The sequence below is a fragment of the Salvelinus sp. IW2-2015 genome, linkage group LG28, assembly GCF_002910315.2.
Source record: "Salvelinus sp. IW2-2015 linkage group LG28, ASM291031v2, whole genome shotgun sequence".
NCBI lineage: Eukaryota > Metazoa > Chordata > Actinopteri > Salmoniformes > Salmonidae > Salvelinus > Salvelinus sp. IW2-2015.
Genome location: NC_036868.1, coordinates 30,349,442 through 30,365,178, shown reverse-complemented (window position 1 = coordinate 30,365,178; position 15,737 = coordinate 30,349,442). Strand labels below are relative to the sequence as shown.

At 44.2% G+C, this 15,737-nt stretch overlaps 1 protein-coding gene across 1 annotated transcript in view; it reads right to left on the bottom strand.

Annotated features, from left to right (window-relative positions):
* LOC111954296 (syntaxin-binding protein 5-like) overlaps positions 1-15,737 on the bottom strand; it is a 186,017-nt gene that overhangs the window by 16,882 nt on the left and 153,398 nt on the right. Inside the window, exons 13-22 of the mRNA XM_070435855.1 lie at positions 14,518-14,672; positions 11,637-11,709; positions 11,163-11,310; positions 7,890-7,957; positions 6,827-6,867; positions 5,720-5,943; positions 4,285-4,493; positions 3,962-4,087; positions 3,336-3,493; positions 1,887-1,946 (exon numbers count right to left, since the gene is read on the bottom strand). Coding sequence (XP_070291956.1) covers positions 1,887-1,946; positions 3,336-3,493; positions 3,962-4,087; positions 4,285-4,493; positions 5,720-5,943; positions 6,827-6,867; positions 7,890-7,957; positions 11,163-11,310; positions 11,637-11,709; positions 14,518-14,672 — 1,262 coding nt within the window. The remainder of the gene's footprint in view (positions 1-1,886; positions 1,947-3,335; positions 3,494-3,961; positions 4,088-4,284; positions 4,494-5,719; positions 5,944-6,826; positions 6,868-7,889; positions 7,958-11,162; positions 11,311-11,636; positions 11,710-14,517; positions 14,673-15,737) is intronic.

Below are 15,737 nucleotides of genomic sequence, written 5' to 3'. Positions count from 1 at the left end.
ACATAGTGTACATTTTTAAGCTTTAAAGCCTTGTTGACTCTCCCGACGACTCTAGAATCTCAATTAGGAGGAGACATATGCGCAKGTCAAGACTGCATATCAGATATGCCATCCTCATCAATAGCAGGTGAACTGAGGCAGTGTCTAGCTAGCGACACCAGACGTTGGGGGTTGGCGTGGTTGGCTGAACACCTGGAACATAGCTTGCAGTGGGACTTCAGTCTTGGGACTACTTCATTTTTTTCGGTGACCTTTTAAAAAGCAGCTCAGCTCTGTGTTTGAGCCCCGGTGTCCYTGTGTTAATATCAAGCTCCCAGTAATGAGATGGAACTGGGTTGTTCTCTCATTAGCATGCCTCGTCACCTCAAATGCTAATTTAGCAAACCGAGAATAGATGTCCAGGGCAGGGCATCGAGGAAGCACCTTGTCTCGACAGTAACGATTTGTTTGTGCAAATCTAACAACGGACAGATGTTTGGATTAAGTTGTGTGAAAGGTGTTGTTTGTTGTTGACCTGTTTATGACCATGTTCCACATACTTTAGGTAATAAATCAATATTTAGTTTGTCAACAATCTATAATTGAATCTGCATCTCCTAGCTACATGATCCGATCTCCCTTGGAACTCACATGGAGGTTTTCAGTTTCATTTCAAATCTAGATCTGCAAACGRCACAGCATTAAATGAGTAAAACCCACTGGAAAGAAAACCACTACATCAGGTCCTATAAAAGTTCAAACAAAATATGAGGTCTGGAAGACAGACAAAGTCCTAGATAGAAAAAATATATATTTTGGCAAATTGTAGGATCCTAGAAAAAGCTTTTTTCTCATTTTAATGGGATTATTGAGGTTTTCCAAGACAGTAAAGTCCATATAAACTAAACTAACCCTCCTTAGAAATATATTGATTCCTACCAAATAGGATATTAGTTTATATCTTGGACTGACTTCAGAGTACTCACTAACTCAGTGAGTTTTATGGTCTTAACTGTCTAGGCAATTCAGAATCATAGTGGCCTCTCCGCAGTTTACTGCTAATGTCTCAGGTTTTGATAACACATACTGAAACAKCTGCCAAAATCAATCTGATACATACTTTCTATTTTATTGAAAGTATGAAGTGTCAGTACACAACTGAGACCTGTAACAAAAGTATTATTTAAACCCAAAACCCTCCAGTTCAATAAAGTCTGCCTGAAATCAAACTTTCACAGACAGAGAACTGTAACATCCAAAGGTTTGAGTGTGACATCTAAGAGAAAACCATATTTACCAATAGCAACCAAATCTCGCTGATGCATTCGAATAGAATTGCATGCAAATAAACTATATACACAAAAGTATGTGGACACCCCTTCAAATTAGTGGATTTGGCTATGTCAGCKACACCCGTTGCTGACAGSTGTATAAAATCAATGTAATCTCCATAGACAAARATTGGCAGTAGAATGTCCTTGACTGGCCTGCACAGAGCCCTGACCTCAACCCCATCGAACACCTTTGGGATGAATTGGAACGCCGACTGCGAGCCAGGCCTAATCMCCCAACATCAGTGCCCGACCTCACTAATACTCTTGTGGCTGAATGGAAGCAAGTCCCTGCAGCAATGTTCCAAAATCTAGTGGAAAGCCTTCATAGAAGGCTGTTACAGCAGCAAATGTGGGACTAACTCCTTATTAATGCCCATGATTTCGAATGAAATGTTGTTTACACTGAATTCATCATTTTCAGGTTAGGTCAATATACAGTCTTCAAGTGAATCATGCTTATTATCCACAACCCACCTGTTACTTAACAATGGGTTGTGGGTAAAGTCAGTAGGTGTTGTAACTGATGTGGGTACCAGTGTAATGCCTACTCTAACATGCTGAAAGACAGTTTACCTGAAGTGGGGGATTTGCAGCGGTCCTCCGAGGCAGAGCCCTCGTTGATATCACACAGACCTGCAGCGGAAAAGACAGACATTGCACGACATTAGATATCATTCTTATCAAACTGCAGATTACATGCACTCTGTCCTTTTCTCCTTTCTGTTTGCACCGCTATGTTAGCTGGAGTGATGGTGCGGATTTAGTGGGCTAGCGTTGCATTGGGAGTGCGCGCAAGAGCGTATATGCAGAGTGGCCGGTGGGTGCCCCGTGCTCTGGGGGAGGGGTGACCAGGCCGAGCGACGGGTCTTACAGGTATTGAGTTCTAGTGCGGCGGCAGGTCAGGCTTGTTGGCAGGACTGTTCTGGAAGTCAGTCGGACCGCACCGGTGGCGTGTGAGATGGGTCAGCGTCTGATCCTGGGGATGTGATCGATGCGGGGCGGGCGAACGCTTTGAGGGGGGATCCGGTAGTCGCGGCCGCGGCCGAATAGACAAGAAAATCAAAAAAAAAAAAAAAACGAAGATCAGGTCTGTGCGCAGGTCGGCGACACCGGACCGGGACGGACGGACGGACGGAGGACGGACGGACAGGACAGACAGACAGACCAGACAGGACAGACGCAAGACAGACAGACAGACTCTAGTCCTGTGTGGTAGACAGACAGCACAGCTGGAGAAGGCATTTACTGCTCAGACACCCACTCTGACAGGTGCCAGCCCACCGCTTACCAAAGTGCATTACACCAAGATTGCTAAAAGCACACACACACACACACACACACACACACACACACACACACACACACACACACACTTCTAATTTCCTCATCAAGCTGTTGCTAAGCCACGCAGGTTACAGAGTCATTACACCACAGCGGTTACTGGCATTGATTTGGTGATGCTGGAGACTGTAGTACAATCACTGAGCAGAAGGTGGCAGTATGTCATAATGCAGTCAGTGACGCTGCTGTCTGTCAATAACACAGTGCTGCACTGACAGGGTGTGTGTAGGAAAGGAAGACGGGCGTTTATGTGTCTGAGTGTGTGTGCCAGCTAGGCACCACAGAGAGAAGATGATGTACTGACTCGTCAAAAGAACAATTTAGATACCATTCAAAATCCTCTCAAGGATTTGCAAAGATACAGAGACGGAGGAGAGGAGACAGAGAACCTCATACAACCTCGTCACCACCACCATTGCTATTTTTTGACTGCCTGCGCATGTGATACAGCCTGAACAGTCTGTAAGCACATCTACCAAATATACCTCTCATCCCTGTAACATCGTATAATACTGCATCAGACCATATCTACATACCTATAAGTAGTAGTTTAATTAAGATGACATAAACCATATCTAGTACTAGACTACAAAAGACTGTACTGAAAGTCCATATATAGTACACGCCTACAGAAAGCTATCTGCTTGGTGGTAAAATCAGTGAACTGGTAACAGTCTTTACCATTACCTCCGGAAGGCTGGCGTGTCTTGCGTGGAGAGCGAGGCTGTCTCTGGTAGGGATCGTTAGACCCATACAGCTCCACTGTCCCCAGGTTCAACAGCACTGTCTTCTGGAGATAGTCCACCACTGCCAGCCCATTACTGTTCCCAAACACAATCCTGTTGGAGAGAGAGAGTAGGGGTAGGGAGAGATAGAYAGAGAAGGGGGAGAGGAGAGAAGGAGAAGTTGAGAGAGGGAGATATGGAAAAAAAGATATGAAATTGGGGTTCAGATGAGATATAGCTAGTTCTACCAGAAAACAAAACAACAGAAGTCTCAGTCTGAATTTCCCAGCAGACATAAATTATGTTGAGAGGGGCTTGATTCCATTCCAGCTTGGCTGTACTAGGAAAATCATATCAGACAGGCCCAAAACAAGGGCTCAAAACCACATTTTGACTCTTTGAATTGAGGACTTGTTACTCAAGTTGAGATATCGACCCTTCCTATCGACCCTTCGTATCTTACTTTTACAGTATCCTTGGTTGGTTCGCACATAGCTCCAGATGTAACTGCCATACTGGGTTGTTTCATTAGGGTGTACAGTACATCTCATATACATGCACCGTCTACCACCTTATACTTACAGTCCGTAGGAGGAGTTGAGGGCCAGGCTTGTGATCTGTTGGGGGGGCTCTCCACTCACCCACACCAGCTGCACCACCAACTCTACCTGGTACCCCGGAGACTGCTTTAGAGGGGTACTACGCACCCTACAGATAGAGAGAGAGAGATGGAGAGGGAGAGAAAGACAGAGAAAGAGGAAGGGAGGGGTAGCTCCCCACCCAGTTGGATAGCCTGTGGGTGGGTAGCTAAGTGGTGTGTCCCAAAGGCCCACTTTGTTGCAGAGAGGGAATGTGTGTGTATGGTAAGTACTGTATGTGACCCGGTGGTGGTGCAGGGTGCATACTTAAGGCAGGCTACGTTGTCTCGGACCCCGTCAGAGGAGTTGCTGCTGGTGGAGGGGTGTGTCGGGGGTCCGGTGGTCTGGGGGCTGGGTGAGGCTGTTCCGGGGGTGGGCAGGTCACGGTCCCCCCCGCCTCCGCGGTCACCCCCTCCTCCCCCCTCTGGAGGGGACTCCATGTCATTCACCTCGTACTGCAAGCGCACCTCCAACAGCTGGGGTACACACACATGCACGCACATTCCAGAAACTCAATTATGAAAGTTAAGCAGCCTTTGTTTCAGTGGGACTAAAGTGCCTTCTGAGCAGTTTCTTTCCCACCACTTGAATCAGTGAACGCTAACAGTGTCTCTTCAAAGAGAGAAGGACTCTTCATCTATAATGACACCTACAAATGGTCTCAGCATGTCAATCTGGTGAGTGGCTTTGCCTTCTGGTGTGTGTGTGTGTGTGTGTGTGTGTGTGTGTGTGTGTGTGTGTGNGTGTGTGTGTGTGTGTGTGTGTGTGTGTGTGTGTGTGTGTGTGTGTGTGTGTGTTTTTGTGGGGGTGATTGCAGGGTCAATGAGGTGCTCTGAAGTGGAGATATCCCAGGGTTTCTTCTAAGTCCTCCTTCAGGCTACTGTACTGCACCGCCACTCCCCCCCAACCCCACACACACACAACCAATCACCAGCGCACCCACAGGCCGTGGGTGCGCTGGTGCATGATGGGAGTCTAATTAGCAGTATTGGAATGTGTAGGTGATGATGATCTGTGCCCTCTTTTCTCTCTACCTCTCTCTGTATCTGGGGTTGGGGGTAAAGATTGCCCTGTGAGAAGAGAAGCTCCTAATTTTAATATTCACTGCTGCTTAAACTCTGCTCTCAATCTCTTCACAGGTCACATACTTGATCTCAGTCCGTTAGTCCGTCAGTCCGTCAGTCCGTCAGTCCGTCAGTCCGTCAGTCCGTCAGCCCGTCAGTACGTCAGTCCGTGAGTCCGTCAGACAGACAGCCAGCCAGCCAGCCAGCCAGCCAGCCAGCCAGCCAGCCAGCCAGCTCACTTCTCACAGCTGCCGCAAAATAATGATCCACTGGTTAGGCTGTTAACTGTGTGCATGTTGTCATGGCAACCACATTGTGTTCTTACTGGCTGGAGACTCATCTAACGGGGCATTGGGAGGCCTCGGGAGTGAAGGGGTAAACACTGTCTCTAGGAACAGCCTTCAGGACACAAGAAACATCACTTAGCCACTAATGAGAGAAGGGAGAATCTAGCTGTCTACGGGTGGCTATATTTATCACTACACTGTGTGTCTGTTGTCATGGCATACATACTGGCATACAGGCTACATACAGGCTTTAAGCATACATAATAAATGGGTATGTTTCTCAGTTTACACTATCCAACAATTAAACATGGTAAGTACAGAGAAATGGTGAACACACACACACTAACCCACCTGTACAACTTCGGTGGTGATCTCCTGCTTGCTGAAGCGGTATATGATGAGGTTGGCAGACACCCCGGCCACACACAGCATCCTGCTCTCAGGACACCAGGCCATGATCTGGATGGCAAACGGGTCCTCATCCACAATCTCCGTGTTCTGCTTTTCCTCCTTATTATTCCTGCTCTTCTCAAACACCTTGGCCGTCTTCAGCTTGTATAGTACCTGGAGCATTACTGGGGGAAAAAACAGGAGAGAGCTCAGTTACGCACCAGGGACATTAGTAGACGGTACAGAGCTGGGAAACTGTGCAACATGTCGACTCCGTGTTTACTTCTGGTTAATCACTCTTTAAGGCCATCTAGGCCAAGATATTATATGTAAGGAAGGCCATGTAAAGGCACTTACTTGCAGAAGCATCCCAGAACTTCACAGTCCCATCAGCATGCCTGTGAATTGCAAAGAAAAAGAGAGGAAAAGGGCGAAGAAAGGAGAGAAGGCAGAGAAACAGAGAGGGAATCATTACGACGTCAGCTTTCTGCACACACACCCACAGCTCTAATGATTCAGCTTGGCTTCACCTCTGATTATATTCTAGATTCAGCTCTACAGAAGAATACATGGACATGAGAGGAGAGACCATAACACTGTCTCTCAATGGTGCAATGCATTCTGGGATTGCCCTGTATAGTCTGCACTTGGTGCACCCGTTCTCCAATCTCTCTTTATATGNTCGGTGGTGATCTCCTGCTTGCTGAAGCGGTATATGATGAGGTTGGCAGACACCCCGGCCACACACAGCATCCTGCTCTCAGGACACCAGGCCATGATCTGGATGGCAAACGGGTCCTCATCCACAATCTCCGTGTTCTGCTTTTCCTCCTTATTATTCCTGCTCTTCTCAAACACCTTGGCCGTCTTCAGCTTGTATAGTACCTGGAGCATTACTGGGGGAAAAAACAGGAGAGAGCTCAGTTACGCACCAGGGACATTAGTAGACGGTACAGAGCTGGGAAACTGTGCAACATGTCGACTCCGTGTTTACTTCTGGTTAATCACTCTTTAAGGCCATCTAGGCCAAGATATTATATGTAAGGAAGGCCATGTAAAGGCACTTACTTGCAGAAGCATCCCAGAACTTCACAGTCCCATCAGCATGCCTGTGAATTGCAAAGAAAAAGAGAGGAAAAGGGCGAAGAAAGGAGAGAAGGCAGAGAAACAGAGAGGGAATCATTACGACGTCAGCTTTCTGCACACACACCCACAGCTCTAATGATTCAGCTTGGCTTCACCTCTGATTATATTCTAGATTCAGCTCTACAGAAGAATACATGGACATGAGAGGAGAGACCATAACACTGTCTCTCAATGGTGCAATGCATTCTGGGATTGCCCTGTATAGTCTGCACTTGGTGCACCCGTTCTCCAATCTCTCTTTATATGTTTTTTTTTTCTATTTGCCATTTCAGCTGAACAGAGAGTTGGAGACAGAGAGAGGTATTCTTGGAATCCGTTTTTTTGGTTCCTGGTTGAGCCCTTTTTGGTTCCAGGTAGAACTCTTTTGGGTTCCYTGTAGAATCCTCTGTGGAAAGGGTTCTACATGGAACCCAAAAGGGTTCTACCTGGAACCAAATGGTTCTTCTTTGGGAGCAGCCAGAGAACCCTTTTTGGTTCTGGATAGCACCTTTTTTTCAGAGAGTGTACTTTGCTATGCTGTAGCTTTGCCTCAGACTGAGAGGTGGGGAGAATACTAACACAGGGGTGTCTGGGGATGAGAAGAGAGAGAGAGCAAGGCGGAGGATTGTAAAGAGACACCTTTTTCCAAGCCCATGCCTCACTGTCACTTTGCAAAGTTCAAGTATTCTACACTCCTAGGGGGGAAAAAGTGCTATCTAGAACCTTTAAAGGGTTATTCGGCTGTCCCCATAGGAGAACCCTTTAAATAACCCCTTTTGGTTCCAGGTAGAACCCTTTTGATTCCATACAGAAGCCTTTCCACAGAGGGTTCTACATGGAACCCCAAAAGTGTTCTTCCTGGAGCSAAAAAGGGTTKTTGTATGGGGACAACCYAATAACCGTTTTGGAACCCTTTTTTKTAAGAGTATAAAAGGCTTCTTCTCCCTGTCTTTGAGTTTTTTTCCATCATGACTGCTAGGCAGGATAAATAGAGTTGGTCTCCTACCCAGTGATGATGATCTCAGGGTAGCTCTGTGTGCCAAGGCCCCAGTTACCACCACTTATGGGCCATTCCTGCAAAACACAATACAACAAACAAGACAACACAATAAATGGTCATTATTGAGATTGAAACATACTGCATGTACAGTACCAGTCAAGAGTTTGGACACACCTACTCATTCAAGGGTTTTTATTTATTTGTACTATTTTCTACATTGTAGAATAGTAGTGAAGACATCAAAACTATGGAATCATGTAGTAAACWAAAAAGTGTTTAACAAATAAAATATATTTTAGATTCCTCAAAGTAGACACCCTTTGCCTTGATGACAGATTTGCACTCTCTTGGCATTCTATCAACCAGCTTCACCTGGAATGATTTTCCAACGGTCTTGAAGGAGTTCCCACATATGCTGAATGCTTTTCCTTCACTCTGTGGTCCAACTCATCTCAAACAATCTCAATGGGGTTGAGGTCGGGTGATTGTGGAGGCCAGGTCATCTGATGCTGCACTCCATCACTTTCCTTCTTGGTCAAATAGCCCTTACACAGCCTTGATGTGTGTTGGGTCATTGTCCTGTTGAAAAACAAATGATAGTCCCACTAAGCGCAAACCAGATGGGATGGCGTATCGCTGCAGAATGTTGTGGTAGCCATGCTGGTTAAGTGTGCCTTGAATTCTAAATAAATCACTGACAGTGTCACCAGCAAAGTACCCCACACCATCAAACCTCCTCTATGCCTCACAGTGGGAACCACACATGCGGAGATCATCCATTTACCTACTCTGAGTCTCACAAAGACACGGCAGTTGGAACCAAAAATCWCAAATTTGGACTCATCAGACCAAAGGACAGATTTCCACCAGTCTAATGTCCATTGCTCGTGCTTCTTGGCCCCAGCAAAGTCTCTTCATTATTATTGGTGTCCTTAAGTAGTGGTTTCTTTGCAGCAATTCGACCATGAAGGCCAGATTCACATAGTTGATGTTGAGATGTGTATGTTACTTGAACTCTGTGAAGCATTATTTGGGCTACAATCTGAGTGCAGTTAACTTTAATTAACTTATCCTCTGCAGCAGAGGTAACTCTGGGTTTTCCTTTCCTGTGGCGGTCCTCATGAGACCCAGTTCATCATAGCACTTGATGGTTTTTGCGACTGCACTTGACGAAAACGTTTTGAAAGTTCCGCATTGACTGACCTTCATGTCTTAAAATAATGATGGACTGTCGTTTCTCTTGCTCATTTGAGCTGTTCTTGCATAATATGGACTGGTCTTTACCAAAAGGGCTATCTTCTGTAAACACACCCTACCTTGTCAGAACACAACTGATTGGTCAAACGCATAAGAAGGAAATAAATCTTCAAATTAACTTTTAACAAGCACACCTGTTAATAAATGCATTCCAGGTGACAACCTCATGAAGCTGGTTGAGAGAATGCCAAGAGTGTGCAAGCTGTCTCAAGGCAAAGGTTGGCTACTTAGAAGAATCTCAAATATAAAATATATTTGATTTGTTTAACACTTTTGGTTACTACATGATTCCATGTGTGTTTTTTCATAGTTTGATGTCTTCACCATGATTCAACAAGATAGAAATAATACAAATAAGAAAAACCCTGGAATGAGTAGATCTGTCCAAACTTTTGACTGGTACTGTATAAGAACCAGTGAGAAGATACTTTCAGATACAATCTAGCTTTCCTACACAAACTATATAACATTATGAGACATTGGAATGAGACAGGAGGGAAGCAAGAGGAGGAGACAAATGCCTCTCTCTAGCTACAGCCTGGGCTGATGGGATGTCATTTGTCTGAGAGATAGAGGGAGGGACCTTTACCACGGTGACAGACGCAGTCGAGGAAAGGATGAAAATGCTATGTCATTGTGTGTGTGTGGTGGTTGTGTGTGTGTGTGTGTGTGTGGGTGTGTGGTGTGTGTGTGTGTGTGGTGTGGTGTGTGTTTTTTGTGTGTGTGTGTTGGTGTGTGTGTGTGTGTGGTGTGTGTGTGTGTGTGTGTGTGTGTGTTTTACGTTGCTTCTTCTAACATGCAAGATACGCACCATACAAAGGTCTGTGGTATGACTCAACATTGATCTTTCAGTAAGAACACTTCCCACCGCTACCCCTTAACAAACAGCAGAAAGAAACAGGGAAGGAGAGAAAGGGATGGAGGGAGGAGAGGGTCAGGACATGCTGACATTTCCAACAGCGGGGGAGAACATAACAAGAATACAATGACATAAAAAGTGCCAGAACAGAGATACTGTAGGATAGGGGGTAGAATAAAGATAGGATTAGAAAAAATGGAGGATAAATGAAAGGATAAATGTATACATTTGAAAAGAAAAAACATTCAGGAGATTGGATTGGAATGTAGAATATAATGGGATAGATTATATACTGTATAACTTTCAATGTAAACAATGGTGGGATATGATGGTATAGCACAAAACACAGTACTGAACATTACATAGGGCCCAGTCAAGGCCGGCCGTGGGCATAAGCGACATAAGCTGGCACTTAAGGCCCCCGGCTGCTAAGGGGGTCCACAACCCAATTATTATTTTTTAAATGAGGTACTCAGCAGGGGTCTCACTTTTACTGATGAGAGTTAGATAGTGTAAATGTTCGTAGTGCATCAGCAATATTTCTCTCGAAATGRCAGTCACTGATTGGTAAGTTATTCTAGCCAGCTATCTACACCTTGTAGTAAATATGGCTGAATTACTGACCTGGCACAAAYGGCATGTGCCAAGGGGCCTTGACCTCCAGGGGGGRTCCCATTTGATTGTTTTAGTCACTCGCACTCAGCTATCATAATGAGCGTAAGTCATCACAAAAATGCGTAGAATTGCAGAACATTTTCTTTAAAACTGCACATTTTCTCTCCACCCGATGGCAGCATTTGTAYAACTGTAGGACATTAGCTTTCAAACTGCAAAATGTTCTGTCCGCCCCATGGCACAATGAGTAGAATTGCATGAAATTAGTTTTAAAACTGCAAAAAATTTATCTGCGCCCCATGSCAAAATGTGTAGAATGGACAAAAAGGTGCTTTAAAACCACAGCATATTCTCTACGCCTCATGGCACAATTCGTAGAATTACAAGAAATTCAATAAACTTTTTAAAAATCTCCGTTGTCAAGAGGGGGACAACTAAAATGTTTTACCCGTTAGGTGGGGGACCCCCCCTTAAAAAAAAGTATTGCTTAGGGCCGGCTCTGCGCCCTGTAACCGAGAGGGTGTAGTATAGAGATGTGTGTCCCGTACCTTTTTGCTGTAGCCCTGTCGCTTCTGTCTGGAGCCAACAGAGTAAAGTGCGGGTATGAGGTCCACAGGGCAGTCAGCATAGTACTCACAGCAGGTCACAGGAGACTCGTGGATGGTCAGTGGATAGGGGTTCTCGAATATGGGGTAACTGGGAGAGGGGAAATGTTGACCCAATCGMTTTTTTTTCAGGACAGAGTGACATTTAGCTCACAGTTTTAGTCCCTATAATGCTAGGCCATGTACAAATCATAGAAACTGTAAGAGATGCACGCAACAGAATGGAAATGAATGAAAAGTACAGAATCGAACAAGTATACGTCCTGTTTGTGACATAGTTATAACYGTATGTAGGCAGTAATAACTGTTMTATTTTAAATGAAGAGGAGCATTCAGGAAGTCTGAATAACACGGTATCTACAGTACATCCTTTATGTTAGCAGCATGTTCCGTCTGTGAACATGTGTTCGGACGTACCCATTTTGTGCAAGGTCGATCACCACTAAATCCTTTTCGAGAAGGACCACAACAGCATAAGGTTCCTGAAAGTCTGCACAGAAAACAAAACAACAAAAAGAAAGATGGAGGTCAGTCATCATCACAATACACTATACGTAGGGTATATTCAKTGAAAATCTTCTCTGAAATCTAGAATTCTCAATGGACAACCTGAGTGCTTTCAAGAAGTTGACAAAAATTAACTTGAGGCTTGGCACATTAGGGATATATAGTAACATTTAAATTGCATATCAATATTATACTTAAGATGAGTTTGGATGTTTACATGATTATGGAACATAATTTTGCTCAATAAAGCTTTGGATGAAAATGAACTGAATTGAGGAATATGAGAGAATATATCAGACTTGAAATGCCTATACTGTACATAACGCAGAACAATAGCAGTATGTTGTTGGAGGTGGTAGGATGAAAATGATGTGTTCTTTTGTTAGCGTCTGAGTCAGCAAGAGGTCGATGTGTGTGTGTGTGTTTGTGTGTGTGTGTTAGTGTGTGTTTATGTGTGTGGGTGGGTGCGTGCGTAGGTGCGTGTGTGTGCGTGCGTCAGTTGTGTGTGTGCAGAGAACAGTGTGTGAGCTGGAAGCCTTGAACATGTATTCAGTGTCTTCACTTCCGAGTCAGTACAGCGGCAAGCTGTAAGTCCCCATAGAAACACATTGTAAACCAGGGCAGCCACAACATTGACAATCAATGTCCCTCTGCTCRGCCTTCTCTCACTATCTCCTTTTGTCTGCTTGAATGTTTCAGACATTCTCTAAGTGTTTCTCKTTCTTTGGTGTCTGTCGCTATGTCTGTCAGTCCATCTATGTCCAGCTGTCTGTGCTGTCTGCCTGCCCACCAATATCTGTTCGTTTGTATATCTCTCTGTCATTGATCTGTCGCTGATCTTTCCATATGACCACACAAAAAGCCTAATTTCCATAATAAATATTTAATTTGTTCCCGTCCATATTCATCTCCTCCTCCCTATCTCTTAACAGTAACAGCAGATTGAGCCAGTAGTGGAGTAATCAGCCCAGTATTGTTGCTGTAACGAGATTAAATCAAAGTCCCAAAATCAGGTCGTTCACCATCACACCACACCATCGCCACACCATCGCCAAACACGACAGACACACTTCAAGCTACACACACACACACACACACACACACACACACACACACACACACACACACACACACACACACACACACACACACACACACACACACACACACACACACACACACACACACACACACACACACACACACACACACACACACACGCCAAGCTATTGTAGACACACTTTTTGAATGAGCTACATCCACACGACTTAGCCCCCATTTGCTGTGGTTAAGATACACTCACATCCTCTTTACACCCATTCACACATGCATAACGACAGTAAACTGCCTAAGGGGGATTATGTCATGACAGAGATTGAATAGTTTTGGGAATTGCTTTCATATAGTATGATTTAATCCAAGGATGAAGTTATTCCTTTAAACATCACATTCATCATCTATCGTCTAAATACAGTATGTACAACCTTGATCAAGCAGCACCCTAAAATCCAAGATTAGCCTACTGTACTATTTGAACCAGCAACTGACTGGAACGTCAATCTTTTCCATCAACCCAAAACAACAAGCATCAAACCATAATATCAATTATAACATCAAAACAATTCATAAATGACAGTTGGTTGTGAGAGACAACATAGTAGCTATTTCCACTGTAGTAAATATTTATCGCTATTAGCCAACGCGAGCTACAAGTTCCTTGCTCAAGGCCACATCGGCAGAGTACCTAGTTATCCCAGGGATTCAAACCAGCGACTTTAAGGTTACTGGCCCAACGCTCTTAACCGCTAGGCTACCTGCACCCAACACACTGCTTTCCCCCCGTGAAGGACACATGGCTGACGGCTGAATCTTCTCTACCACCCCTTAATCTGGGGCTAACTGATTTACAAAAAGTGCATTTAAATAAGGAAGCTGAAACCTCCATCCAACCTTAACCTAATTCATTTCTCAAGCCTTAATCAGAGGCTACCTGGAGCTATAGAGCAGGTAAAAATAACAGCTCCTCTCTGACCCAGACAACCAGACATTCCGGCACAAGATGTAAAACTCTGTTCGATTGAATAAGGTCTATTCCCACCTCCACTCAAAGGGTCCCAATTAAAACACACAGATCTTTATTAGCAAACAAAACCAAAACAAGACAACAAAGTCAACACCTCTGTCATTACATAATGATCTTGAGAACAGAAAGTCCAAAATCATCACCATCAATGAAACCCTTTCCCAAGGGATGTCATCTCACCAAGGACAGGGCATTGATGTAATAATGTAATAACGCAAAAAGGTCACATAGCTATTGTGAACCAGGGAGAAAATACAAACATAACATTCATTGTACTGTATGTTGAATGCAGAGCATAAACCTCCCCTGGGATATTTCATATTCATCACAGGAGCAACAAACACACACACACATACACACACTCACTCTTTGTTTGGAGCACAAATGGAAATTCAACAGAAAGGTCAAATGTCAACGTTGAGAAGGGCTAGGACACAACGTATTATTAGTCCAACTGGAAACACAACAACAACGTTGTCAGTGTAGTTGCTAATTAAATTGATTCCACTCATAAACACACTGAGGCATACTGGGATATTTGTAGATAATGATATAGCAAGCATACAAACACACACACACTCATAAACACACTGAGGCATACTGGGATATTTGTAGATAATGATATAGCAAGCATACAAACACACACACAAACACACACACACACACACACACACACACACACACACGCGCTTGCACAGGATGACTGACCATTAGGGTATGGCGTCTCACAGAGCGTGAGGAAGTCTACGATGGGGTAATCCATTTCCAGCACGGCTGTACTCTTCCCATGCATCACCGTCAGACATGGCCGCCGACCCACCGTGTCATAAGACAGACCTCCAGACAGGATCATAAATGGGTCTCTGTATAACACAAATAAACCACACACACATAGACACACACACAGGAAACACATGAACACAAGGAAACAAGTCCACATGGAAGGCTATAGAGATGCCATATTCATTCACCTCTTCTAGTGTGTGTGTGTGTGTGTGTGTGTGTGTGTGTGTCTTCTGTTTTTACCCTGGATTAACCCAGCCTCTCTATTATATACCTCCCTTCACTCTCTTCCCCTCTCTATTCCTCACCCTTTTTACCTCACCTCTCAAAGCAGTTTCACAACATAATGAAATAAAGCGAGACAGAGAGAAATCATAGAGAGAGATGAATATAGGAAAAACAAGAGAAAGGGAGCGAGAGCAAGCAATAGAAACCTCTTTGAAGCCCTTTTTTAAAGTGCAGTTTCTTTGTTGTTGCGTATGGTGTAATGGGGAAAGGATTCTATTGACGTTTTTAATGAGTTCTTTCTTCCACTGCTGCATGCATAATCACTTGAGTTTTTAATGAACAATTATGAAAATGTGTTTGTCAGTTCATGTGAAATTTAAAAGTATCCTTTAAGTAATTTAATTCAGGCTAGGGTAACAACTGTTAATCTTTCAAATAAATGATGATGGAAATTCTTCCTCGATAGTGTAGACTTATTTGACTAATCTTAGGTTAACTTTATTGATCTTTTGTTACATAGAGTACATGTACATGTGAATAAATCGAGCTATTCTCTCTTTTCCCAGGATAGACCTGAGTCTCTGTCTGGCACACACACAACCTTGCACTGGGTATTACGGCAGCATCAGGAAAAAGGGTGGAAGAAGAGGAAGAGAGAGAGATGGATAGGAAAGTAGAGGAGCGAGAGCAAGAGAAAAGAGAGAGAGAGGGAAAGAAGCACAGAAGGGAATAAAGAAGGGAAGTGACATCTAAAGTTGTCTGTCCGTGTTCATTTCAGGAAAAACAGCCAAGGATGGAAAAAGCCAGAGCCTTGCAAACCCATTTTCAAATGGAGTACAAGACCACTAGACTGGGGTAATAATACACGCACCGACGCACGCAGGCGCCACACCAACACACAGCACACACACACACAC